The following is a 26,428-nucleotide window of genomic DNA, read 5'->3' as shown; positions in this document are numbered from 1 at the left end:
TCGAGTTTGTTGCCCATAGCGTTACTACTACTTCTACTAACAACAGCAAGAAAAATAATCTAAGAAGGACAGCAAGACGCTATTGCTACATTCAAATCTCAAATCAGTTAAGTTCGTTCAAGCGAAACACCGAGAGACGACCAAGGACAATGGCCACCTGTAGTCCAGGAGCCGACTCGCCACTGCAGTTTTGTTAACACACCTTTTCACCACACCCTCCCTGCTGGTCTTTTGTTCCAGCAATTTGTGCAAGCTGAAGGTAACTTTACAGGTAAGGGTTGTTTCATATCCTGTCTCCCTAAGTCTGCATCAGGCTAAACAGCGGGGCCCTGCGGTCACAGTTATTGACAACAGAAGCCAGCTTCAATCACACTGATGCATCGGTGGCGCGAGGCTGCGACTGAGGACTGCAGCCCATTGCTGCTCATCGACGAGGAAATTGTAGCGGACCAGAGGAGAAAAAGGTAAGTGGTTTGTAGGCGATATATTTAATGTTCAAAGTTTAAAGCCAACAGCAAAAATCTATTCTTTAAACATCACTTCACTTCCTCCCACCTTCTGCTGACAATCGCAATATGCATCATGGAGAGAGAGAGAGTGTGTGTGAAGTGGTTGATATTTGTCCATTTCGTGAACACTTTGGAAAGATTTCAAGACTTCAGAATGGCGGTAAATCGGCTCGACAGAGAGTGGTGAATAAAAAAATGCCTTTGCTTTAACATCGTAAAAAATAAAACATATATAAAACATGGATAAAATAGTCGCGGAAACAAAAAAGTCATCTCCATCACCATCATTATCACCATCATCATCACCATCACCATCACTTGTCTTGGCACTCAACAAGGTCAGTACGTATTCTCTTGTTTTTTTTGCTCATTAATGCCACCGGCAAATCCACTTTCAGTGATTTATCTGTGTCTTATGTGCATCTGCCATTTTTTTTTTCCAGAGAAGATGTTAAACAAAATTGAGGATAGTCTACAACCTTAGAGACTCTAGACATTGCTCTCAACCAGCCTCCCATGGTGACATTGTAAAGAACAGTACTGGGGGTCCTATCATAGAAGAGTTCTATGAATCTAGAAATCTGGTATTTATTAGCTTATAATATAAAATATTTTTCTCTTGAAATTAAGGTACACATTGTTTATAATCGCGGATGGCCTTCGCTGCAACTTTATTCTGTTTGGGGAAATTGTATCCACTGTAAATGTTATTGTCTAAACAAAAGTTGATGATAAAGTTAAGAACTTATGAGAAGACCATGCTGCCATGAATAAAATTCACAAGTCTTGTTACTAAGCTACGACACTATCCTTAATTTTTCTTGTCCTTGTCATTGGCATTTTCATGAAGTATCGAACCCGAGACATTTACAGAGCACAAAGAAGTTCATTACAAAAGAATTTTTTCAGCAGTCAAAACATACCGAGATTAAGTACATTTTTATCTTGAATTTTAAAAAAAATCTGCCAACGTGCAAAGCAGACGAGTTTATTTGGAGAATGAATGAGACAAGAGAATACATGCAATGAAATTTGAAAAGGACATCCTTCTAACAACAATTTAGAGTGGATCCTGAAAATTTGACAATGACAGAAGGCAATGTTTTTTTTAATGCATTACTGCTTGTCTGTAGCGCTTCGAAGTCTTCTTTGTGTATTTTATTTTATATTTTTGGTCATTTATTCTTTCCATCCTTTTAATTCTTATGGGACAATGTGTTCGCAGACAGATGTGATTAGAACTACAATATTGCTATTCTACTGTTCAAATGTTGTTATCATACTACCATTTGTATTGTTCAATAAAATGAATGCACTCAACTGAAAAAAAAATCGCCTTTCAAATGTAAAAGTGTCAAAGATAATAATGGAGTGTTCTCGAGTCGTTTCAGTCATAGTGGAATTGCTTCTCATTCATCGTGTTCTTAAAACAATGGATGTAACCTTGGCAGCGACAGGGAATCCTGGTTGTTATTGTTGTTGTTATATTTATTATTATTGGTATTGGACATTATGCTGCCATGTGCTGGATGCTGTTCAGAAAGGTGTGGAGAGGAAGATTGCTACAAGAAGTGCTGCGCAGCACGCCGCAGTCAGCAGAGCTTTGCAGCAAGCAGACGGACCGCAGTCAGCCAACAGTCAGCAGCTCCTCGACTGCAGCGCCTGCACAAGATGACGACGACGACGACGACAGGATGGAGGCCAGTCCTCACGGCAGTTGTCTCCATCATTCTGTGTGTTAGTGGTGAGTCTTTACACTCTGGTTCACCTCTTCTTACACACCTCACAACACAGATTTGAATACTTAAACAGTTGGTCGTTATTCAAGGGTGAATGAGCTGGTGATTGAGTGAAGGGAGGAAAAAGAAGAGGAAAAAGAAATAGCAAGCTAGGGACGTTTAACAAAATTATCTTTTGTTTATTTGCTGGTTTACTTGTCATCGATGTATTAGATATAAGGTCTTTGTTATATATGCTGGAGCCGGTTCTGTGCAATCTTCTTATGCTGAGGCATTTGAGAAAAAAATTATCCTGGAATCATATTCTTCCTCGAGACAGTGTCATCACAAACCGATGTGAAGCTGTATTTGTTAGCGAACACACTTATGTCCAAACATTGTACCGGTATTTGCCTATTTTTTATAACTGTTTTAATGCAACTTCCCCAAATAAGCAGAGGCCTATCCATCTGTATTGAAGTACATTTATTGCTAATTGAAGTACATTTCTTGCCAATTGAAGCACATTTATTACACAGTGAAAAACCTAAATAGTATTTTTATGTCATGATACGGTGGGAGGATGAGACTGTGCGTCTGTGTAGGGCTATATTTATGTGTATGTGAATCTGCGTATATGTGTATGCAGTTTTGTTTGTGTCTATGTAAATATCAGAAGAAGAAACAAATATTTTACTTCAAAAAAAACTCAGTTTTAAAATATACAAATATTTTAATAAATATTTTATATGTAACTATAGCTAATATATAGAGAGAGAAATTGCTGATCAGAAATCGGACTAAAATTGGTTGAGAAAACCCCAACTCCTCAGTCCTATCACGGATGTCTATATGGATACAGATTCGTGGTCCTGTAGATTGTATGTTACGAACTCTTCAAAGACCCTGTGGCTACACATACCAAGCTCAAAATACTCCTTTCATATCACTTATTAATGACTCAAACGCAGGAGGAGAAATACAAAATAAAATTTCCATCACCTGTTCAAATCTTCTCGCAAAACCGCCTGTGGTGTGACATGTCATTGCCACTTGTCTGTCTTGTCACAATCTTCAAGTTCAAACACTTATGGCTTATACTTCAAGATTATACATAATTTATTCGCTCCTGGAGTAAAATAAATTATGATCTTTCAAGAAATCCGATACATCGCTCAGAACCCTGGATACTGTTTCATCGGGGTAGGGACTCTCCGGTCCGGCCAAGGCAGCTGCAGGAAAGGCATGTGTTCAGTAAATTTACGAACTTTTATCATGGCAAAAAACTGATATAAATGAACCATAATAATTGTGTAAATTTTGGAGGACAAGTAAGAAACGTCCGCAGACAGGACACACAAGTGCATCAGGTTTACAAATGTCCAACATAATCCTTTTGTGGATTTTTCGAAGGATAGGCAAATGAAAAAGGTTTGCCTGGTCAAAATTCGTTTGGGTTTATTAGTTTATGGGTACATGTGCAAGCATGTCTGTGTGTATCATATGTGTAGATGCTTTTTAAATGCCATGAACTCTTTCATCAGGTGGAGTATATGTGCACTAGAATAATATAACGTAGAAGGAGCGATTTCTTGCACAACTTGCTAACTACTGGTGGAAGCTTTGAAACGAATAGTAGACAATAGGTTGTATTTCAGGCCCTGGAATTTACAGAATATACATGTACATTGAACATTGTAGCAACCAGAATCGGAGTATAACATGTTGCTGACAACATCAGTCTTGCTGCTCGTCAGTTATATCGTAACGGAGCAAAAATCCGATTTTTTTTTCCTGTCACTAGGCAACCTAGATAGATGATCAGTACTTGAGCGTTTTTTTGTTTGTGTTTTTTTGTTTGTTATTTTTTTTTTTTTGTTGTTGTTGTTTTTGTTTGTTTTTTTGTTTTTTGGGTTTTTTGTTTTTGTTTTTTTTTTTTTTTTTTTGCTACTTGGCTCAGGTTTTGTCTACACATGGAGAAGTGGTAGAGGCCTCGTTAACCGGACAAATACAGACGAACGTTTGTCCAAGTTTGGCGAAGATTTAAAAAGGTCATGAAGGTTCACCGAAACACTAGCCTTGCTCAGTGACCGGCATGTATCATATGCTCAAAGGATTAAAATCCTGAATGTATGGTGCTGAGAATCATTCAGAAGCTTACACTACACCTTACTTACAACTTCTTACCCACCCACCTCACCGACCTCTCCCCCTCTATCTCCTACACGCGCATGCACTCACACTCACATTCGTTGCCACATGCAGCACCGGTGGAGTTCAAAGTTGAAGCTTCTGTCTCCCCCACCCCCGCAGGACACACACACACTTTCTAGATTTCTATTGTACACCTCGTGCGGTTTCCCTTATCAGGTTCCCTGTACGTAGACAAGCCTCCAGGACCAAAAGTCTCGTTTATGATCATCAACCGTCAAACAGCCAGCATTATCTAACTGCTGCTAAAGCCAATAATTTGCCACTTGATCCCCAGGTACGTTACCGCTGAAGTTTTCCCTCCCCTCCACCTGCAATCAGAGGTACACGATTGCAGGAAATTGCCTCCCTTCGATTGGCGAGATTTCAACCCTTTACCCACCCAACCACCCACCCCATCCATAGCACCCCCAACTCTTCTACATCGCCCCTCCCCCAGTCATCCCTCTTCGATTTTTCTCGTAGTTTTGCCGTCGATTATAGTAATGAGAAGGTGAGTGTAACAATCAGGACATGTGTGACTGAGCCCAGGAAAAATGATGTCCTGAAACTTACTAAGAGTATAGATGGCAGCAAGCTGATGTCGGGTGGAACCTAACGACACAACAACAACAAAAACAACTACTGACAGGGAGGTGCGCTCTGTAAATACCCGGGCAATCTTCATCATTTCTTCGAAATCAAAGAACTGCAATAATTTTTATGTTGTATTAACCTGCGCACTGACTTTCCACATGCTGACAAACAAGATTGTTATGAATTGCTGCTTAATGTTGATAGCTTCCCCCTCCCCACATTCCCTCCTCCAGTCCCCTAGCGATCGGGTGGGCGCCGGTCATTTGGTGAATGGCCGCGTAATGGAGGTTTTCTTTTTACTTTGACCGAACACGGGCAGAAAATATGTGCAATTGATCTCTTGGGAACTGCAGCTTTTATTCCTTTTTTGTAGTAGTTGTTGATGGCAGTGTTAAAGATGAAAGGAAGTCTTTTTTCCATGCTTCTCAACCTCATCGTCCTCTTCATCATTGTCGTCGTCGCTCCGATCATCCTCATTGTCGTCGATTTATTTTATTTTATAATTATTACAGTCCCAACGCTGAAGTAAAGGTAAACCAAACTAGAAACAATCCCGAGGAGGACACAGTGGGATCTTGACTCAGTTTACATCTCTCCCTAAAGAACACTCCTCCCTCTCACCCAAAAGTATTTACACTGACCATGACTATGTTTAAAGCCAGGGAATCAACGGCATACCCAGAACCTCCACCTGTAGGAAATTCATACCGGAAGTGGAATGAGAGCTCGGAGGCTATGACTTATTCGTGTATAGAGACCTACACACTGGTCAGTAGTGAACAGAACTATTTCCCAGGAAACGGAAGTTATGTGAGAACCTGGAACTCCACCACTGGAAAGTTCAACGAGGATCCACCTGTGTGCATGCGTAAATATACTTTTTTTAGTGTTCTTATTGTTTGCTTTTGTATTTTTTTCCACTATAATTTTTTGGCATTGCTTATTTTCTATGCTAGGATCTCCCTAATGCCAGTTATTGAAATGTGTTTCCTGTTTTACCTGATAATTGATGTTAGCCGTGCATGACGCAGGTTAACGATGTTAAAACCCTCCATTACAACTGGTTGCGATCTCTCGTTAAAGTTCATTTGTCTTTGAAGTCAGCCGGCATGAATTTGAACCTCAGCACTCAATCCTTCTTCCATGTACATCCCAGTTGTCATGGACAACACAGTGATGAGGTCTGTGTGGCCAAGACTCCTTCATGCCTTTGTTTTGCAGTTAATTGCGGAAGTCCGCGTGATGAAACGGGGACGAGGGTAAATTACACCACCAGCAACAGCCTCGACACAGCCTCGTATCAGTGCAATGCTGACTACGAGACAGAGACTCAGACCCCGAATATCACCTGCAACGAGGAGCTAGGCATGTGGAGCCAGTCCACCCTCCATTGTTGCGGTAAGAAGTGTTTTTCGTGGACGTTCTGCAGTCACACCAGTCCACACCGAGCTTGTTGGCTAAGACAGATTTGTCATAAAGGATTTAGTGTCCTCGCAAGAGCGAGCTCGCCAAACAAGGCGAAACATGAGTAAATACATGTTAGACTCGGTCAATGGGTCGTTTTCACTCACGTGATACACACGTTAGCAACGAGGCGCTGTCCGCCATCTTCCTTCCCTAACGCTTCGCGTTTCTTCAGCGGCTCTGTATCGGCTTGTGTCACGACACCGCTAGCGTCTCTCGAGCACACCAGCGGAGTCGGACAATTGCGTGCTCTTTCACTCAAATAAACAAAACGATTTTGCCTATACGCGTCTGCCTATGTTTATTGATAAAAAAAAAAATAAATAAATAAAAAACCCTATGAAAACACCAGTCACTATAACAATGGCTCTTCCTTTTCGTCAAACACATTTACCAAGTCCACCGAACTCCTTGCACACTATTAAAACTCACTGTCTTGGCAATGTCTCCTCTACACAATCACACAAAATTTCCTGTATCTATTACTATTCAAACTCACTGTCTTGGCAATGGTTCTTCTAACACAATCACAAAAAATCCACGGAATCTTCTACACATTATGAAGCACACTGTCTTGGCAATGGCTCTTCTAGCACAATCACAAAAATCCACGGAATCTACTATTAAAACTCACTGTCTTGGCAATCACACTTCGACTAACACAACTCCAAACTAAAATGTACTCGATCTCTTACACACAGTGAGACACACTGTCTAGCAAATGGCTCTCTACTCTTAAACAAGCGTCCACCTCTCTCGGAATCCTTTTCTCTTCTCCTATTAAAACACACTGTCCCGGCAGTGGCTTCTCCCTTCAATAAGAAACACAATCCTCCTCCCCTTCATAATAATATGTCCAGTTTCACCTCCTCTCACTCATTGCTTGCTACCCCAATCTCTCCCTCTCCAGTCACACCTTTTCTTTCTTTCTTCTTTAACATCAAACAAGAACTTTTGCACATTCAAATGCATATTTATTAATTCTTTTCAGAAAATTTTGTGTCTGCTGACAGAACATAACATAAAAAAATCATTACAGGTAAGAAGGAACATATCAAAATCCCAATCTAAATAACATCACTGATATGGATTACTAAGAACTATTGGTTAGGTAATCTAAAATCCACAAAGAAGCTCTGGCATCAATATTGCTCTGAATTAGCTTCTGAGGAAGCAAACGGCATTTGCATTCAAATGACAATAACATTTGATTCAATTATACATGTTTGAGTAGCCTGTTAATAAGCAAAAAATATTAACATATTCTGTCAACAGCAAATATTTTGATCAACATCATACAAAGCATGACATCTCCAGCAAAGAACAAATTCTATATTGTTCACAGTTTCACATCAACTTACCAAGTACTTATCTGATCAGTTGGATATCATCATGCTATTATAAATAAAGTGCGAAAGAACTCGAAGTACAGTAAGGTAATTGTGCATTTTATATCTGAGAATAACTTCTCTGGTAATGTAAACATTACAGATTGCAAGCATGCATTCTGAAAATAAATGCTGATTTCAAACTAAAAATTGGCACTATAGCTACTCAATAGGCACTATGGATTTATGTAAATTTACAATGCAGCAACAAAGCCGAACTATTTTGTCTATGACTGGATTATCATCACCAGGCTTTGTTGCCATCAGGTCAATAGGCACTTTAGACTGCAAAATTCAAACTTTCTGCGAACAAAGCCTATAACTCTCTCAACATGAATTCGTACAGAGGCTATTTTTCTCGAATTTTCAACTTGTTAGTGGGTGAAGTTGCTTTTTCCCATGGGTAAAATCTGGAATTATTAATTTAGCTTGATAAAAAAGAACTTCATCTTCAATGTTGAAACCTCTGTCGGCCATAATTATATCTCCTGGTAACAAGTTGGACAACAAAGAAGTATTTTCAATGATGTGTTTGTCTGAAGCCCTGCCACCAAATGCATCTGAAATGTAGCTGATTGAACCTTGTGGCGTGATCCCAATCAGATATTTGGCAGAATGATATTTTTTATAGTTGGAATAAACTTGGATCTGATTGGTTTGGCCCGATGGTTTCTGTGCTTCAAGTTCAAAACAGTCAACAATAACAGCAACTTTATCTTTAAAGTTTTCTCTAAAGCACATAGGCATAGACAGTTTCAGAGCTTCTCTTGAAGGCCAGTGCAACAAAAAAGACAACCGTGCTACAAGTACATCAAGAGTTCTATGAAAACTCCTTTGCACAGTTGACACGGATACTTTCAGCTGATACCTATATCCTGGAATTGGTAGTCCAGTCTGATCTTAATTAAACACAGCAAAAACTCTTGCTCTTTGGACAGTGACTGTGTTTGATTAGACATGTATGGCTCTACCGTTCTGAAAATAAGGTCCATTACTGCCAATGAAGGAAGTCCTGTGTAGAATGGAACTTTAGCTTCATCTTCACATACACCTGTCTTTCATAAATAGAACAATGTTGTCTGTTTTTAACTGAATCAAGAAGTCTGGTCTCAGAGTCCTGCATGATAGCATCTATATTTAGTCCAGTCAAATCTGTTTGAGTGTTCTGATCATTTGAACATGAATCTTCTATGCCACCATGTAAACTTTCTTTTGCAAGCACTTGAGCAACCAAAATCTGTTTGAGTGTTCTTATCATTTGAACAGGAATCTTCTATGTCACCATGTAAACTTTCTTCGCAAGCACTTGAGCAACCAAAATCACTTCACATAATTTTTCTTCCTGGCTTGTCTCACTGCTGATTGATTTTCGCTTCTTGCTTGCAGTATGTAGAGTAGGGACGGATGCATTACTTCTTTTGCGAGACACAAGCTCAAATACCTGTTTTTTTAAGTCTCAGCTTCTGAGCAGTACTTGATCGCTCATGTCCCAAGTGTAGAGTGGGAAGCCAGGAAGGGCTGTTCCGGAAATTCACATATGCTGGCTTTCCTAGACACAAGAACAAAACAACCCATGAATTACATCTTTGTGATATTAACTACAAAAAAATAATAATAATCAGCACTGAAACAAAATAAACCAAATACACGTCTAAAAAGAAAAATAATGGAGTAGAAATAACATTTTTTATCCTCTCTCTCTATAGCTATAGTTTATTAGTCGTGTCATGGCATAATTCAAGTCTTGTTTTGATGTTCACTCAAATCACGTGAACTGTCACCAACTACTACAATGAAGAAAATATTTTATCACAATGTGTACAACATGCAGAACAACGTTAAATACTTTAGCAATTTGGAATCGTCTGGTTTCTTACCGCCAACAAAGTGTTTCGAACAGATAAGTATTTTGTTCCACTTCTCTTCTGTTGTAATATCCTCTCGGTAAAGCAGACGACGTCGTTCTTCTGTAAGTTTTCTTGTTCGTCGCCTTGGTCAAAATAATTTTGGGTATCTTATGAAAAGATACATCTAGAGGAACATTTCGTTTACTGCAGGGCTTGTTTCCGCATCCTTTTATGCCGCAGACGACCATGATAACCGATCAGTTGCCAGCAAGCTTCAGTAACCACTGCTTTAAGAGGGGAGGAAAAATGGCCGCTGAAGCAGCTCGCAAAAACTGATGACGTCACGTGAAAACCACCCATAGAAACGGTTGCCAGATGTCAAGAAGCTGCCCACAGTCAAACACATGCACAATAAAAAATAATGAGCGAGATTGAGTAGCCCGGAAACAACCACTCCTTCCATTTTCCAGGAGCCAGCCCATGGGTTTAAAACTGAGGTATTGGTGACAAACGCTTTACCCCCGGGTTGTCAGGCTCCCACCACACCCTCTCACACCTGCAGCCTGACTCCTTTGCCTTTCTTCAAGTAGCCTGAGTTGTGTTTACAGTGGGTCACACAGGTCGTGGAATGCTGCTGATCTCACACTAACAAACCGACATCATTAACTTCATCACCATCACCAGCAACACCAGACCCAACGACATGTCCTAGGACATGAAATAGTTGGCCGCCATACTATCTCCATGCAGCATGCGCAGTTTGTCTTGATCGTGGGGAAACTGATCCGGACTAGGCGAAACTAACCAATCTTTGCTTAAACCAGGGCAATTTTGTAATTTATTTGTACTTTTGATGACGTGATCATTGGCTTAGTGGATGGCTGGCTGGCCGGTTGGTTGATTTGTCAATCTAGTGCTTCCACTTAACGAGGATTTTGTACTATGTCGGGAGAAAGACGATGAAGGTAGGAGAGGAAACTGATATCCCCAAAGAAACCCCTAACGGCCAGCCCTGCGAAAAGCCTTTTTTTTCTTGGAATAATTTTGGGGATCATCATTATCATCGTCGTCGTCGTCATCGTCATCATCAACATCGATGTTATGAATAACAATATGAATAACATCATCGTAGACTGTGTTACATTCCATGTTTTCTAAGTATTGTGCATTCTGTTCCTGTTCTCATCAGCTAACAAAACCTACCCAGTCAGCAACACCACACGACTGTTGCCACCCTCAGACAGCAACAACGACCCTGAGAACGCCATCGACTCCTCGCTAGACACCTATGTGACCTTAACCGATAACATGAAGTGGCTCGTCAACCTTTCCTCGGACGGGTCATGGGTCGAGGTTATGAGAGTGACCCTGACACTCAGACTGAGCACCCAAGGTAGTCTACAGCTCTGTGTATTTTTTAATAATAATAATAATAATAATAATAATAATAATAATAATGGAGCATTGCGGCTCACAACATTTTGTTTGTTTGTTTGTTTGTTTGTTTGTTTGTTTGTTTGTTTGTTTGTATCACTGACAATGAAGCTGTTCCTGCACTCGGTTTAAATTCGATGAGACATTACCAGAACTTTTTTGTTTAACTCTACCTCAATACCGCAGTTGACAACACGAGTCTGTTCACAGACCTACACCAGATGCTTCACTTCACGTTGGTCACACCGCACTGAGACCACCGACAACACAAACAATCTCGGTTACAATGATTGGATGGCGACCAGGACTTGATACTGATAAAATAAATCATTTCAACAGTTCACATGGAATAGCACTAGTCAGCAAGTTCATTTATTTATATACAGTATTTACAGTTCGTATGGCGAGAAGGTGATGATGGGATTTTCTTGCAGAAACTCCCTACCCTTGTCTCTTGACGAGTTCAGGGGTGGAGAACTCCAGAAACATTTCTGACAGCTCCTATAAGAAGCCATGCCAAGCCTGGGATCTGTGCAACAACTGCAGCAACACCACCAACTACTTTCCTGTCGACAACGGCCTAACGGCTGCCGCCAACTTCTGTGACAACCTTCGCCGGAGAGACAGCAACTGGTGTGACCTCGTACCCTGGGGCCTGACTCCAACGGACAGGCGAGACAACTGTTCTCTGCCTGATTGTGGTAAGTGGTGGTGGACTTGGTGATAGTGTGTGCTGGTCACAGGAGCTATCCCTCCTGCCTCCTCCTTGGTGACTCATGCTGTGGCTAAGGTGGCTTTTTTCATTTTGTGTTACAGGTTAATTTATACTATCATGTTCCATGTTCATACTTGTGTCTATGTGCGCTCGCAGAAAGAAGGTAAAATATCTTCTAGTAATGAAGACTTCGAAATATGCGCGATTGTGTGTAAGCAGGAGAGATCATTCTCATCCATAATATATCGTATCTATATATAATGTGTGTACACATATAAGATATATATAGTGTGAAACAAAGAGAGAGAGAGAGAAAGTAGGAGAGATCATTCCCATCCACAATGTATCGTGTGTGTATATATATATAAAATGTGTGCACACGTATAAGATATTGTGTGCAACAAAGAGAGAAAGAAGGAGAGATCACTCTCATCCATAACGTTCATAGGGTTGTCTGCCGACAGTGAACATCAACTTGAGGACTCCGTACATCAACCAGAAAGGCGCTCCCACAAGTAACACCTGCGCTGCCCGCTACTACATTGTAGATGCCTACAACTCCACGGAGATGAAGGTGAACTGTGAGAGACCAAACGACCGACCTTCCTTTGGCCACGCGCTGGAGATCGAGGTCGACATCTTGCCGCCCAACGTTTCTTTACACCTGATGCATGTGGAGGTCTGCGGGCGGGACTACACAGGTGGGTAATAGGTACACAGAACACAGGTACACGATAAGTGGACGTATCGCCAATATCTTTTCTAAACTGTATTCTTCCTCTCCACTAACAATGATACTCCACTTTTCTTCTAGAAAAATCCACTTTATTTTCATCATTCTATTTCCTAAACCCTGGGTATCTCTTCTCCAATCCACCCCGTTACTTTCCTGCAAAGATCTTTATGCACAGATGGACGCTAACAACACAGCAGGATTGTACATGGCCATGTGTTTCTAGAGTAGATAATGGGGTGTTCATTCCGACTTTGGGGAAATATTATCTTGCACTGAGCACCAATTTATTAGAAAAGAATACATCTCTCAAGAACTTACAGTAGTATTAAAGTTTGGTGCACTTCATTTGCCTTGTGTAGGTGGGTGTGGCCGGCCCCTGGGGTACTGGGGACTGGAGACTGTCAACAGGAGTGAAGACTCGATACGGTACACTGAGGTGACATATCGTTGTCGTGACGACTGGCATCACATGGGAGGACCACTAGTCTCCTCGTGTCTGGAACATCGCCAGTGGACCGAGCCTGACCTGTCCCAGTGCACAGGTAGGCGATACAAAGATTGTGTATCCTGTTCTAGAAAGCTCTGAGGAGGAAGAAAAAGGATTTTGGACAGACAGACTAGCAGTCGGATAAAATGAAGAAGCGAGTAAAGGAATGATTTCAAGTGTTTCATTTACTTAAAAAGAAATGAGTGAACAAGTATGATAAAGAAAGTATAAATCGGAAATCAACATAGGAACGAAACCTGTTATGTCTCTAGTTCTTCTCGTTCTTATTTTCCCCAGACCTGCCTAACCTGGCAGAGGATGCCAAGCAAAACGACAGTGGGAGTGCAGGAATTCAAAGCACAGGTGATGGGTGTTATTTGATGTCATCGACGTGCACTCTGACCCTGCTTCTCAACCGGTCGGTGGAGGTCGCTGCCGTTGTTTTCACCTTGACAAACTGTGAGTCGATCTGTGGACGCATCACAGCGGAACTGTTTATCCACTTTAATTTCACAGTATCTGCATTACAATGTCCTTCAAAATGAGATTTAAACATTTTTCAAAAAACATTTCAGGATTTGACAAAGAAAAAAAAAGCATCGAGACTTGTGATCATTGTTCCCGGTTAAATAAAACATTTCGAGTCATCAAGGCTGTAACCTAACTAGATAAAGCAAGTTAGGTATTATTGGGATTCACTTGCTTCACCTGATCCTTTGCAGCGACAAACATTAATGTAACCACAAATGTGGACGTCCTTCGTCTCTCCAGAGAGTGGGTCTGCAAAAAGGTACTCGACCCTCGACCAACCGCCCACTTCTCTTGCCCACAGAGGCCGTTCGGCGACAAAGTCCGAATTCGTTTTTCCCCACCTGGAGCAGTGGTCGATGGTGTCGACATTACAGTCTGCAACTTCACAGTCTGCAACATCAAAGTCTTCGGTCGTGACAGTGTTTCTGGTAGCACAAAAAATCCCTTTGTTCCTAGTCTCTCATCGTTTCTCCTGTCTGTCACTCACTACAAGCTATTGTATCTATAAAACAAAGCATTACAAAGTTATTCGTTCAGCTGTCTTTCCTCCATTAATGCCATTGTAGTTTTTAGCCATAACTTAGCCACAACTGATGGATCAGATAATAGACTTGATTACAGTGGTGTTATCTTCAGTAATTTTTACATTATTTTATACTCTTCACTCACATTTTTTCTCTTCTGTCATTGTTCCATTGATTCCAGCTGATATCGAACTATCAAATCACATAATAAACACGTTTCAAACCTCTCTTACTAAATCGCTGTGACCATCAATAATTTATTATAATTTCTCACAGCCATAAATCTTAGTGCACCCATAAACCATTTGAGACAAAAGACCTGCACACCAGGTAAATTATAACTCCTATTCAATCATGCAATAATGTCGATTTGGGGTTTGTTGCCAGCTGTCGAATGCTTACAGACAGACAAAGGCTACGATTACAAAGGACACCTGAACATCACTGTTTCTGGTCGAAGTTGCCATGCGTGGAACGAGTTGTCACCCGAAAAGCACAACTACACCAGTCCCAGTTATTTCCCAGACATCTCCTTGGACAGCGTGGGCAACAACTGCCGCAACCCCAACAGGTCCAGAGAGAAGCCCTGGTGCTTCACAACGGATCCCAGTGTGGAGTGGGAATACTGTCCCCTCCTACCTTGTGGTAAGCTCTAGGGACGAGCGACCTCACAGTTCAATATGTCATTGTCTCTAGGGACTATAGCGACCTCACAACACAAGATATACTCCAGAATACCAATAACCTGCGCCTATAACAGTTATAAGCGAAAACAAAACTATTTAGACATATCTATTTAAAAGAATCCCAAAAAAATTCAGCATACAAAAACCCCGAGATGTACAAAAATACAAATACTTCACCTTTCTAGGAAATGGCGGTATTCATCTTCCACACGTGGTGTCTCTGCACTCGCTGTGTCTCTCTGTGAAAGTGCTGGCCGGCGACAGTTAATTTAAATCATCTTCCCCCATTCCTTGTTCCACTGTCTAACAACAGAACCCTGATTAATTAATCATTCAGCAGGTATAAGCTCAGCCACCCTTTGTTAGCCCTATGTCACCCTCGGTGACAGTTGCACATTGGTCCATCATTATGGTGCAGTTAATCTCAGTTGCACATCTGTACCAAGAATGGGGGGGGGAGTGGTGGGGAGTCATTTTTATAAAGTAAAATAGTTTACATGAGCTTGTATTGTTTACGGATATCGGTATTGGAATTTTCTGTACATAGAGTGTAAGTTCTGATATTACAAATTAACATTGTATATATATATATATTATTAATTGTTATCTTAATGATGATTGCGATTATTTGTATGATTAAATTTAAATGTGTCGACAACGACCATACCAAGCCAAGTCACAGCACGTGACTCAAAGTCTCCACACTATTTTCTGTTTTGCGCAGACGACATTTGCAGGCTCCGCGAGGACGGCGCCACCTACACTGGTGACATCGCCTTCACCAAGACGGGCAACTCTTGTGTGAGTCAGCTGCGGTGGACAGACCAGAGCTCCAGGCAAAGGTTCATGAGGCACCACTACTACAGACAGCCTGGCTACGCCAAATGCCGCAACCCCATCGCCTCGCAGGCGGCTCCCTGGTGCTACACCAACAACGGCCAGCCCGAGCTTTGCGACATCCCCACCTGCCGTAAGTCGGTCTGCTTGACGATAACGAGGCTAGGTGTGTGTGTGGGCACGTGACTGGATGTGTAGGAGAGTGGTTGTCAATAGTATCACCTAACAACTTTGACAAACTTGGTCAATCGTTACAAGAGAGGCGGTTCGTAGCCCAAGCTGAAACTAAATTTTAAAAACCTCTTCACATAAAAGAGTCTCTTCCTCTAAAATTAGTGAAGCTGGTTGGCTGAGAAGATCGAGTTTACTTACAAATAATTAACACACGCCTGTGTCTTCTTTGTGAATATTTATTTAATTGTTTTGTGTTGCGTCAGTTTCGCGTCCTCGTGTAATGACCCCAGCAGCAAAGGAATATTGGCTACAGGTGGGACGCATGTCTTGGGTATCCGGGGGCCATGTGGCAAAATGGCGTCCGACCCATAGCGAAAGTGAAACCGGGCCGTAACAACGGGGTCATGTCGGTTTTACCTGTGAAACAAGCGTGGGACGCTTCTCTCCCCCTTGTGACCGCTAGTCAACCCTGATGGCTCATGGGTACGTCCCATCTTTTTTTTTTTATATATCCCACTATTTATATCTTCAGATTATTGGTATTTTTAGGGATTTCGGCATATCCTGATTTACATATTTCTAAATCAAGACATGCCAAAATTCCTAAAAAATACCAATATCAAATGGATTAATAATTTGTGTATTTGCAATAATTATATATATATAACAAGCAGCAAAAGAGTGCACAAAAGTGCAAAATGTTATAAAAAAACAAACAAACATGATTTGTCATTTATTGGCGTTTATTGAGGTAAAATAAGGATAAAAAGCAAACTAAAAAATTTTTTTTTAATATAAATTTTTTTTAAAGCATTGTCTCATTTGTATACGTAAACAATTTATCATTTATCAAGGTAAAAATATTATCACAAATAAGGATAAAAAGCAAACTAATAAAAAAATAATGTTAAAAATATACAATTTTTTTAAAGCATTGTCTCATTTGTATACATAAACAATTTATCATTTATCAAGGTAAAAATGTTATCATAAATAAGGATAAAAAGCAAACTGATAAAAAAAAATAATTTTAAAAATATATAAAATTTTTTTAAAGCATTGTCTGTTTGCATACATAAAAGATGTTTCCTCTTGATATATTAATGCAACATTCGTTATTTAATTATAAGTTGTAGAACGATGCAAAACCATGTATCCATTGACAAAAACAATTAAAATTAAATTGCAGTTTCCTTAACACTAATTACATTTTCCCAAAGAAAAGGTTCAAAAGATCTATGACAATATATCAAATGATAAGTATGAACTGAATTGCTGTCAAAAAAGAGTGATGCTTTAATAGACATTTCTAAAAATAAATCAAAGTCATGAAATTAACTATAAAAGGTTCTAGGTTGGATTGCAGCTTATGGTATTAACTACAATCTTTTAAAACAGATTAAAATTTTAAATTGCACCTTTATCACTAAGAAAAGGAAACCATCAAACACATGTTTGAAACACAATTATGTTCAAGAATTTTAGAAGGTATTAGAAAAGAACTGTAAACATATAAATGATTCTGAATTTACCACAACACATCTCTTATTGGATCGGGTGAAAATATCCTCATTGATAAATTAATGGGTTAGAGTAAATAATAATCACAGCACAGTTTTATATAATTATATAAATCCAGATTTAGTATATGCAGGTTTATGTACAAGAATTTTACAACTGTAGGTAGAAAGTTGCACAGCTTTACTTGTCCTCCACCCCAGAACAATTAACTGACGTATAGGCTGTGCTCAGCCCTTTCCCTTCTGCCATTCTCTTGATCCTTAGCACCAGCTAACCAAGTTGATGCATGCAAGTCAGCATCCGTAGCTTCAGGATAACTTTTTCTTGCAGCATCTAAAAATAGAACAAATATAAGAATATGAGGTCTGCATAAAAAAGTAATCACTTAATTGTAGGTTACTGACCCTAAAATCCAGAATATAATGTGAAACAAAAAGAGGTACAAGCAAATTATACTGATATGTAAAGTGGCATAAAAATTTAAAGTGTTATAAACAGAAAGGAACTACAAGTGGAACTGCATTTGAATTTCAGTTAGAATTTCTATAGGCAGAAAAACTCTGGAAATTCTAATTTCAAAAACAATCCCAATACATGGGAACTGTAAAGATGTCTATAAACTGTCATTTTAATTCCTTTCTACACAGTATTAACCAGCTGATTAAAGGACTACAGTCACTAGAAATTGCGTAAACATGTGTCCATATTTTATTTTGGCAATGTAATTCAATCACAATAAAATGAGGTAGGGACAGTTCTCCAGGCCTGATTTATCTTCCTGTCATGTTTTTTTTTAATGACTCATGAAAATTCTTGTCTGCACCTAGCAGAGTCAAAGGTTAAGGTTCATAACTAAAAGATAAAGAAACAATCCAAACAGTCCTATTTTATGACAGGCATGTATTAATGTACCGTATACACACACACACACACAGAGTCAAATATTTAAATCCTTACCCTGAACTGTTTGTAAAATGAAGGGGTAGTTCTTGAGTCCCATTGAAGTTGTAAGATCAGGCCAACTCAGTTGAAAATAGCACAGATAGAATGCCCCTCACTACATGCTTTAATGTGAAGCCCGACGCATCACCGAATGGCATTCCTGAAAACAGACAAAAATAAATACACATCATTTAAAAAAAAATTGCAGTGGGCAACATTATAATACCTGTTATGACAACTAGTATTTAAAGACACCCCCCCCCAAAAAAAAAGACAGCAACAATTCAGGAAGTTTCATACAACCAAGCAAAAGTGGGTACAGAAAATTTACTATCTGCTCTAAGCAATGCCACCATAACAATGCCTTTATTACTTTTTAGTACTGCAAACATGTCATTAGTTTTATACAATGAATGGTATGGTATGGAAACCTTTAAAGGGAATCAGATAAAAAGATTTGACTCCTCCTACTAACAAATCAGAATAAAGCACATACCAAGCATGTCCTTTTTTATGGGTCTGTCTTCATATCTCCCTCAAGACTCTCTACATCTTCTGCTGATTGTTAAGGGAGACTGGAACCCCTCTGGCAGATTTCCCGTGTCATTTGCCTTTCCTGTTCTTGTTCCTCCATCCATGTAAACATCCTTTTAAGGTTGTTTGTATCATTCTTCATCTCTTCCAGAAGAGACAGTTGTTGCATCCCAACTTTCTCTAGTTTAGTTCTAACCTAAGACACAATAGCAGAAAACATGTAAAATACTGATCTTTGCTAGCTTTGCTATAGTTCACAATGCCTGGAAAATACCATTAATTTTGGTTACTCTTTACCATTTGTCATATCTATTTGATATGTGATCCATATTTGTTTCAAATTTTTCACTATGGCAAAAGGCTGGGATTTTCCGCTTCCAGTTTAACTCATAAAAAGCACTGTTCATAACTCTTGGCCAAGGGTAAGAAGAAAAAAAAGCTAAAATGATTATAAACAAAATGGCTTTAAATTACCTTCCAAGGGGTTATGGGTCTTTATGCTGGCAGGCTGAAAACCAGACAATGGAATCGGAAGGCGCTGGGGGTGTGAAGGCAAAGGTGAAACAGTCCTTTTTTGAAAGCTGCTACTTGGGGACACCCTTGAGATGGTGCCAACCACTAGTGGCAAAGAGTATGGCAATGGTGGTGGACATTGCTGCATAACTGAATGGTCAGCATATAGTGATTCCTCGGCATCCTTCTCTCCTTCGCTGTTAGCTGTGCATCCCTGTGTCAAATGAATACATTTGCATAAACTTTTTTCAGCTTAGTACATTTAAAACTGTCAGCTGCTGATAGGTTGTTAAAATTTTTTTTAAGAACATTTTATTGTTATTGTACAAAACTTGTTTATCACTGTATGCTATTTTACCAGAAAGAGGACACAGCCTTGTGTCCCTACATGATGTCCACCAAAAAAAATTCCCTAAAATTAAGCAGAGGAAATGAAAACAGACCGAAATCTAATCGGAGTTATCCGTATCCTTTTTGGTTGAGTGGGAGCATTTTTGTCATCACTCTCCACCTCCGACATTTTTGTCCCTTGCAGATTCAGCTAGATTCTTGGTAGTTACCTGCATGGAAATAAATATAGAAGGCAAATAAGATTTCACAAATCAAGATCAAAAGTATAATAATAACACACTCTTATAGTGCAGCATCACAACAAAAGCTACACTATCTGTGGTGTAATGACTGTGTTCAAACAGTTCAGGTATTATCTTTTTCTCCTTCCTTAAATCTGCAGCACACAATAACATAGAAGTCATTAATGGTCACATGCTTCATAAATTTTCTTTCTGCACAAGGATTATGAATATTATGAATCAAAAGTAAATTGCACTTACTTAATGACTTGTGCAGGAGAACTGGAAGCATAGGACATGAGGAATCAGCTTTATAGCTCTAATTAATGAAGCTTGCATCTGGTTCAATAGATTGTGGTGGGCAGTTGCACACCCTGTGACCACTTTCATCTTAAAATGCCAGCAGCCAGCTATCTAGAATAACAGTAAAATAAATTATTGACCATTATGCAGTTATTATGATTTGTTGTTGAAAAAGACCATTAAAGTTGTCTGAAATGATACTTCCAGTCACAATCAGTTGTCAATGGGCTATCTATATAAGTTTTTTTTTTGGTTCACCACTGGGAACACAATCCTTATGCTGCTCTTTGACAAATATTCTTAATTAGCTGCTGCAGTGGAAAGTTTGGTGTTTGAAAAAGTCGTTTAAGCTAGCCTAAAAAGTTATAAAATTGAGAGGCAGAGTTAAGAGTCCAAAGGACCAAATCTGTCAACATTATCAGCAATATGTGACAAAGCAAGTACATTTTACACCAAAAATCCTTTACCATACAAACACTGCTTCTTGAACAAATAAACACGAAAGGTTATGAGCCTAATAATCAGCATAGTTCACACACAGCCCAGGACTTGCAAGACAAAAAAAAAAAAAACAAACCCACAATAAATAAGAGAAAAAAATATTATACTGCCCGAAGAAACCTGGCATTTTAACGCTATCGTACCAGTAAACAGACGGAACTGTCGAAGCTCTGTTACGTTCCACTTTCGTAATCGCAATTTGAGGAAATTCTGACAGCTCCAAATTCTCTCCATTGCTAACGGCTAAAGAATTATCAAATGCAAGCGTTCAGAACTGCTGAGCACGATTTCTACCTCTGTCTGGAAAACTTGTGCATTTATTGCGTTAATGTGTACTCTTAATCTTTCTTTTCTTAGAATGATATTCTGCATTAAATTTGGACATTTCTGTAGTTAAAATCTCAATAACTATGTTAATATAGAGTATAAAAATTATACGTACTGTTATCGAAGCGTCGAACACATGTATCAGTATAGAAATTGACCGCTTGAGAAGCTTTTCTGTTGGGAAACGTGTAGACTCACAAATTTGAAAATGGCGGCTTTGCCTGCACGCATGTGGTCGTATGTAGCACGCCATGGCGAAGAGTCATTGCCATTGTTAGGGGTCACGACCCTATATGTGGGCATGATCTCCCGCACTCTGGTTTCGCCTCGGCGAGCGTGGAGCTTGGCTTGTGTGCGCATGCGCTGGTAGCGGCATGCCCGACGAGTCAATCATTGCGATAGATTGACCCCCTGTATCACAGTCGGATCAAGACAAACTTGGTGGACCCCTTGAGCTTATGGTTTCCGATGCTGCTAGGGGAGAAGTGGGAGATAAGTCACAGAAACGGAGAGAAATAAAACCACTGCCTTAAACAAAAAGAAATTTCTATGGATAGACAGTCGCTCTGAATTGCAGTTCGAACATATTTTCTGTCGTTGCAGCCTTGGTGGGTGACCTAAAGATGGTGTTTCTAGGTCCCGTCGTGACGGAGGCCAGCCTTGCAGAATACATTGTACCATGGAAACAGAAAGTCAGAGAGTGTTTTCAGTGGTCACAGAATTCATTTCCGAATCCGCCCGATCGCTTCGACTATTTAACTGGACCGTTTCAGATCTCGAAGCCATGCTCAGGTTACCATTCACCCCTTGGAGTTTTGTGTGACCTCGTGGGGGACAACAGCACAAGATGGATGTACTTTTGGTTCAACTGCTGTGAGTGCAGAACACAGATAAAAATTATAAATAAGTAGATAAAAGAAGTGTGTTCAACCCTCTCGTTTCTTTCTTTCAGCTCCAAAAATACTTTTTTTTCTTTGAGGCTGGATGAGGCAGTAGTCCATCTTAAGCACATCGGCAGGTAAACATAAGCTTAATGATAAATTTCACACTGGATACCTGGACCTAACAAGACTCCTCATACACCTGGAAAGGTGTATGTGGAATTGCAATTTTTGCATTTTTTTTTTTAAAGAACATCCATATAAAGTAGGGCTTTTATGACTTGAGATAGTGGATGAGTTTTGCTGGTAGGCAAGATGACTGACAAGCTTGAATGATTCTTGTCATGCCTAGCTGCACCCGAATCCCATCCAGTCTGCGAATGCACCTGTGACAACAAGAGCAAACCTGTTGGACACCCACAGGAATTCAAGGACGACCTGCTGGTTGACACAAGCACCTTGTCGGCAACCGTTAGAAAGAAGGTATCTGCGTAGCGCCCTCTATATTTGAGCAATCGCTTATTTGGCTATACAGTGTTTAAAATTAATCAGTATAATTAATCAGCTCTTATAGCTGGCACTAAAACACATGTTAAGAATGTGCTCCTTCCTTCGTTATTTTAGTTTTTTCTTCCTTCTTTCGTTCTGCATCTGCTTACATTTGCGACAAGGAAACGCATTTTGCAATAACACAAGACTATCTCGAGAGGCATCAAACATGCAATATTGCCTTAAGCTTACCTGAAGCAGTGGTTAACAGAGACAAATCCTGTGTTTCCTCCATGTTCCAGACATGTGCCCGCGATGACAGACCGTCCGCCATTACTGCAGGCACCTTTGGCGTCGTGTTTCTCGTCAGCACCATCGTCGTCCTCTCGGCGGGGGACATCATCACCATTGTCCGCTGTCTTTCCCGATACCTCAGGCGTGTCGCCAAGAAATCCAGAAAACCGTCTGGAAACCGATGACCTTACATGAGAGACTACAGTGAGCTTCTCGTATTGATGATGGAGGCCTATTTCACCTGTACACCTTGATCAACATCAAGCTTTGTTTCGAAAGATTTCAATCTTCTTTTAAATTTCTTTATGCAAGGGATACCATTCCTTCTATCCTTCTCCTAGAAGCAGCAGTTGACTGGTGTAATACTTCTTGTTACATGAACTAAAAACTGACCTTTCTAACCTGACCACATAAGCGTGCAGTTAACAAGTTGTTTTAGATGTAACAAATGTTTGTAAAAGTTTGATCAAACCATGCTGAAGTGCCTGTATACAAGTGTTTGCACGTGCCCCATCGTGTGTGTGTGTGTGGTACATGTTTGTGGACCTATTCTGCTCAGGATATATCTGCAACATCCTCGATTCAGCGCATGCAAATCATCTTCTTGCTCGGGCGCCACACTATCTTCGGTGGTTGGTTGATTAATTAGGAAAGTGCTTCCACCTTGAGGTGATTTTGAACTGAGGGGAAAAACCAGACGCCCAGCCGTGCGAACAGGTATCAACATACAGAGTGTCCCGAGACGGGATCTGAACCCAAAGACCTCTCACTGCAAAGGTGGCAAGCGAGTGGTTAACCACTAAGCTACCTAGCATTCAGGTCGACTGACAACCTGTCAAGTTGCTCTTTGATTCTTGCTGCTGGATGTGATGATGAACTGATGTGGTCAGATGTGGCTCTCACCATCGCTCGGATTGTTTCGTTTTGAGTCTTTTTAGCTGCAGGTCTGATGGGAGGTCGATCATTTCTCATGTTGATATTTTTCTTATTGCTACTGTTATTTTTCCTAGGCCTTAGTTTCACGGCCTGACACTGATATTTTAGGATGTATAAATACTGCGTTGAATTGTTTATGTTGTGCCTTAGTCATCACCGGATGGTAAAGCGTCTGAGTGCAGCAGAGTAGTATCTGACAGTATCTGCCTTCTGATTTCTCTCTCTCTCTCGTGTCCTCCTCTGTAATAATGTTGTCCGGATACTAGAACCATTGTTTGAGTGGCATGCTATTGATGCTGATGTCCAAAGTGCCTGGTGTTATACTGTTATAACATTTGTCTGTTCTGTCTTATGACACGCACGCCCTGTTTAGACTGTTCACGTGCTCCTACAACTTCTGTCCGTCTTCACTTATCCGCAAATTGTATCTCGGGGTCGGGGTTTGCTTTTGTAATGATTTGCTCCATGTAGACGATGAAAAGAAGATCCCTGACATAAAGGCTATGTAGGCAGACAAGAATTGTCAAACCCAGCTAGGTAACCTTACCTGATCGCCCTCACAGACAGTTTTGGGGGACATTTTGAGGTTCTGATCAGAGTACCATCGGCTTATTTGTTGCCAACAAGTTTATCGTCCAGTGCAAGAGCTGTGTTATATCGACAGTTATTTAGGTGTGCACTTTGAAAATGGTTTTAATTCTTTCTTCTCGTGTTTTTTACATTACAAATTTTAATAAAATGTTAAACAATTAATTAGTACATTTTGTTTTTCTTTTTCGTGTTAATGTTCCTCATCATTATCAACGCAGCATCCTTGCAGTAGCAGTAATCATTATTCCAAATATTGAAAAATCCAGAACACTGTGTGGTATACATCTTATAAGAGTGTGAACGGAATCGCATGGCGCAGTTATGAAGTTTTGTGTTTGATTTTTATGCGGGGCAAAGGGATAGTTTTATATTAGGGGTGGGGAAAAAGTTGGGGTTTTTTTTGCGGGACTGTCTCAAAAGAATAAAATCAAATGCAGAAAACACAAGGAGGAACCAAATAACAAGAACAAGAGCTGAGATTAACATATATATATATATGTTATTGCATGATAATGTCGTTCACTGACAGAATTTTTTGTGTAAAGTGAAGCTTTTTGAATTAGCTCACAATAAAACTTTAAAACCAGCCTTTCCTTTGAAGACAGCTGCCCCCGATGCTCTCTATAACTACAGCACTAGACATATATATACAGTGTATATGTAACCCGTTGTCATGTGATAACTAGAATATGGCTGTGGTGTTGGTGTGTCAGTTCCGTTCCCTTCACGACACAGGTCGCCTTGTTGATGGACACGGTCACGGCCCAGGGTCGGGGTCAGGGGGTTGATGAAGGGTTAGTGGTATAGCGCAGTAGCCAGTAGTTTCCATAGTATGAGAGCGATAGCCTACCAAGGTAGGTAGGTGATGAGTGATCGGTTGAAATAATAGGTGGGCGACGAGTGTACCTTCTATTGCCTTCCGCTGGATAGGTAGGTGGTGAGTGATCGGTTCAAAGAATAGGAAGACAAACGGGATGGCGCGTAGTTATTAGTGAGAGGGGGTAAAGAGTGGGGGGGGGCTAGTTTGGGCTGGAATAAGTCAAAGTGACCACCTGTCTATATATCATGTCTACGGAGTGATTGGATGTAGCTAGGTAGCAGAGGTGTGGAGGACCCGCTCTGTCGCAGAGTGTACGACGCTTCATCTCCAGTATCTGTGTGGTCGCAAACAGTAGAGGCAAGGATGGTAGATAAGTGTCGGTCCTGTTAGGCGCTGTTAAGCTTGAGACAGCAGTCCGGACATGAGAGGTACAGGTAGGCACGCGGTGGTGCCAGGATCTCTGCGCTTGTGGAGGGAGGCCGACTCGAAAGACGGAGAACATCAGCGGATTCTAGGAAGTCGATCAAGAGGGCCCTCACGTGACTATAGAGACTTGTGTGAAGAGATATAAGTGGCGTGTGCATGTACTTGTGTGTATCAGCCAAACTATAATTAGTGGCTCACGTTACCTAGGCTAGAAATAAATGATAACGGGACACCCTAGATAACGGCCATATTTTGAATTGTATCATTTTGTAAATTGTGGAAATACTCTTGATTATTAATAACGTTCTGAAATACACTAAATTGCCTTGTGTTGTTTATTGGGGATACGCTGGGGGCTCTTGAGTCAAAGGGTAACTATAGCAATTTAGAGTAAGTGTGCGTGTACACGTTTATGTCGGCGCGAGTTGGTAGAAGTGTCAAGAGTGTGAACAGCCCGAGGCAGCGAGAATCGCAACCTCTGACCACCTTCGCGCGCTCATTCCCCGGAGTTCACGACACCCGTATTTGTTATATATATTTAATTGTTATCTTTGTACTTTGTGTTAGAATGTTACAGACTGCCAATTTATAATGCTTGTACTTGATCAATTAAATTTGAATCAAATGCTGAATAAAAAAAAAATGAAAACAAGTGCACTTCACATTTTGGCAGTCCAAAGAAATCCGCGGGCAAGCCGTACTCGTTTATATGCATGCATGAAAACCGAACAATGAGAGGAATCACTATAGTTGTGCGTTTTCTTACGGTCATGTACCTCCAAAAATTATATCAAGACTCTAATTTAATGTATTTGAATAAGAATTATTAGTGTAGAGTGATACACGTTCGTAATATTAGTGCTAATACAAAAGGGAAAAAAAGAGAGAAAGAAAAAGTAGACGATAACAGAAAACGAGACTAATTCGCAGTCACGTTTGCA

At 40.3% G+C, this 26,428-nt stretch overlaps 1 protein-coding gene and 1 long non-coding RNA gene across 4 annotated transcripts; one reads left to right on the top strand and one right to left on the bottom strand.

Moving 5' to 3' along the window:
* Nucleotides 1-230: 230 nt before the first annotated feature.
* LOC112553253 lies at nt 231-26,352 on the top strand. 3 transcript variants are annotated; one of them, XM_025220353.1, is made up of 15 exons: nt 231-464; nt 2,050-2,253; nt 5,673-5,882; nt 6,236-6,412; nt 10,903-11,106; nt 11,582-11,848; nt 12,327-12,563; nt 12,958-13,140; nt 13,383-13,544; nt 13,808-14,044; nt 14,528-14,785; nt 15,551-15,796; nt 21,654-21,923; nt 22,284-22,414; nt 22,723-26,350. In XM_025220353.1, exons 2-15 carry the CDS (start codon nt 2,181-2,183, stop codon nt 22,897-22,899), a joined length of 2,832 nt encoding a protein of 943 aa, XP_025076138.1. In that variant the 5' UTR covers nt 231-464; nt 2,050-2,180; the 3' UTR covers nt 22,900-26,350. The 3 variants fall into 3 exon arrangements, with proteins under 3 accessions (XP_025076138.1, XP_025076139.1, XP_025076137.1); XM_025220352.1 differs by lacking the exon at nt 231-464 and having other exon boundaries at nt 1,900-2,253; nt 22,723-26,351; XM_025220354.1 differs by lacking the exons at nt 231-464; nt 21,654-21,923 and having other exon boundaries at nt 1,899-2,253; nt 22,723-26,352.
* Nucleotides 13,423-15,634, bottom strand: LOC112553254. The gene is made up of 5 exons (XR_003096997.1): nt 15,494-15,634; nt 15,004-15,129; nt 14,286-14,332; nt 13,794-14,006; nt 13,423-13,554 (listed from the first exon to the last, which is right to left on the bottom strand). It is a non-coding gene; the product is annotated as an uncharacterized LOC112553254 (long non-coding RNA).
* Nucleotides 26,353-26,428: the final 76 nt, after the last annotated feature.

Source organism: Pomacea canaliculata, linkage group LG12, assembly GCF_003073045.1.
Source record: "Pomacea canaliculata isolate SZHN2017 linkage group LG12, ASM307304v1, whole genome shotgun sequence".
NCBI lineage: Eukaryota > Metazoa > Mollusca > Gastropoda > Architaenioglossa > Ampullariidae > Pomacea > Pomacea canaliculata.
This window is presented reverse-complemented; position numbering and strand designations above follow the sequence as displayed.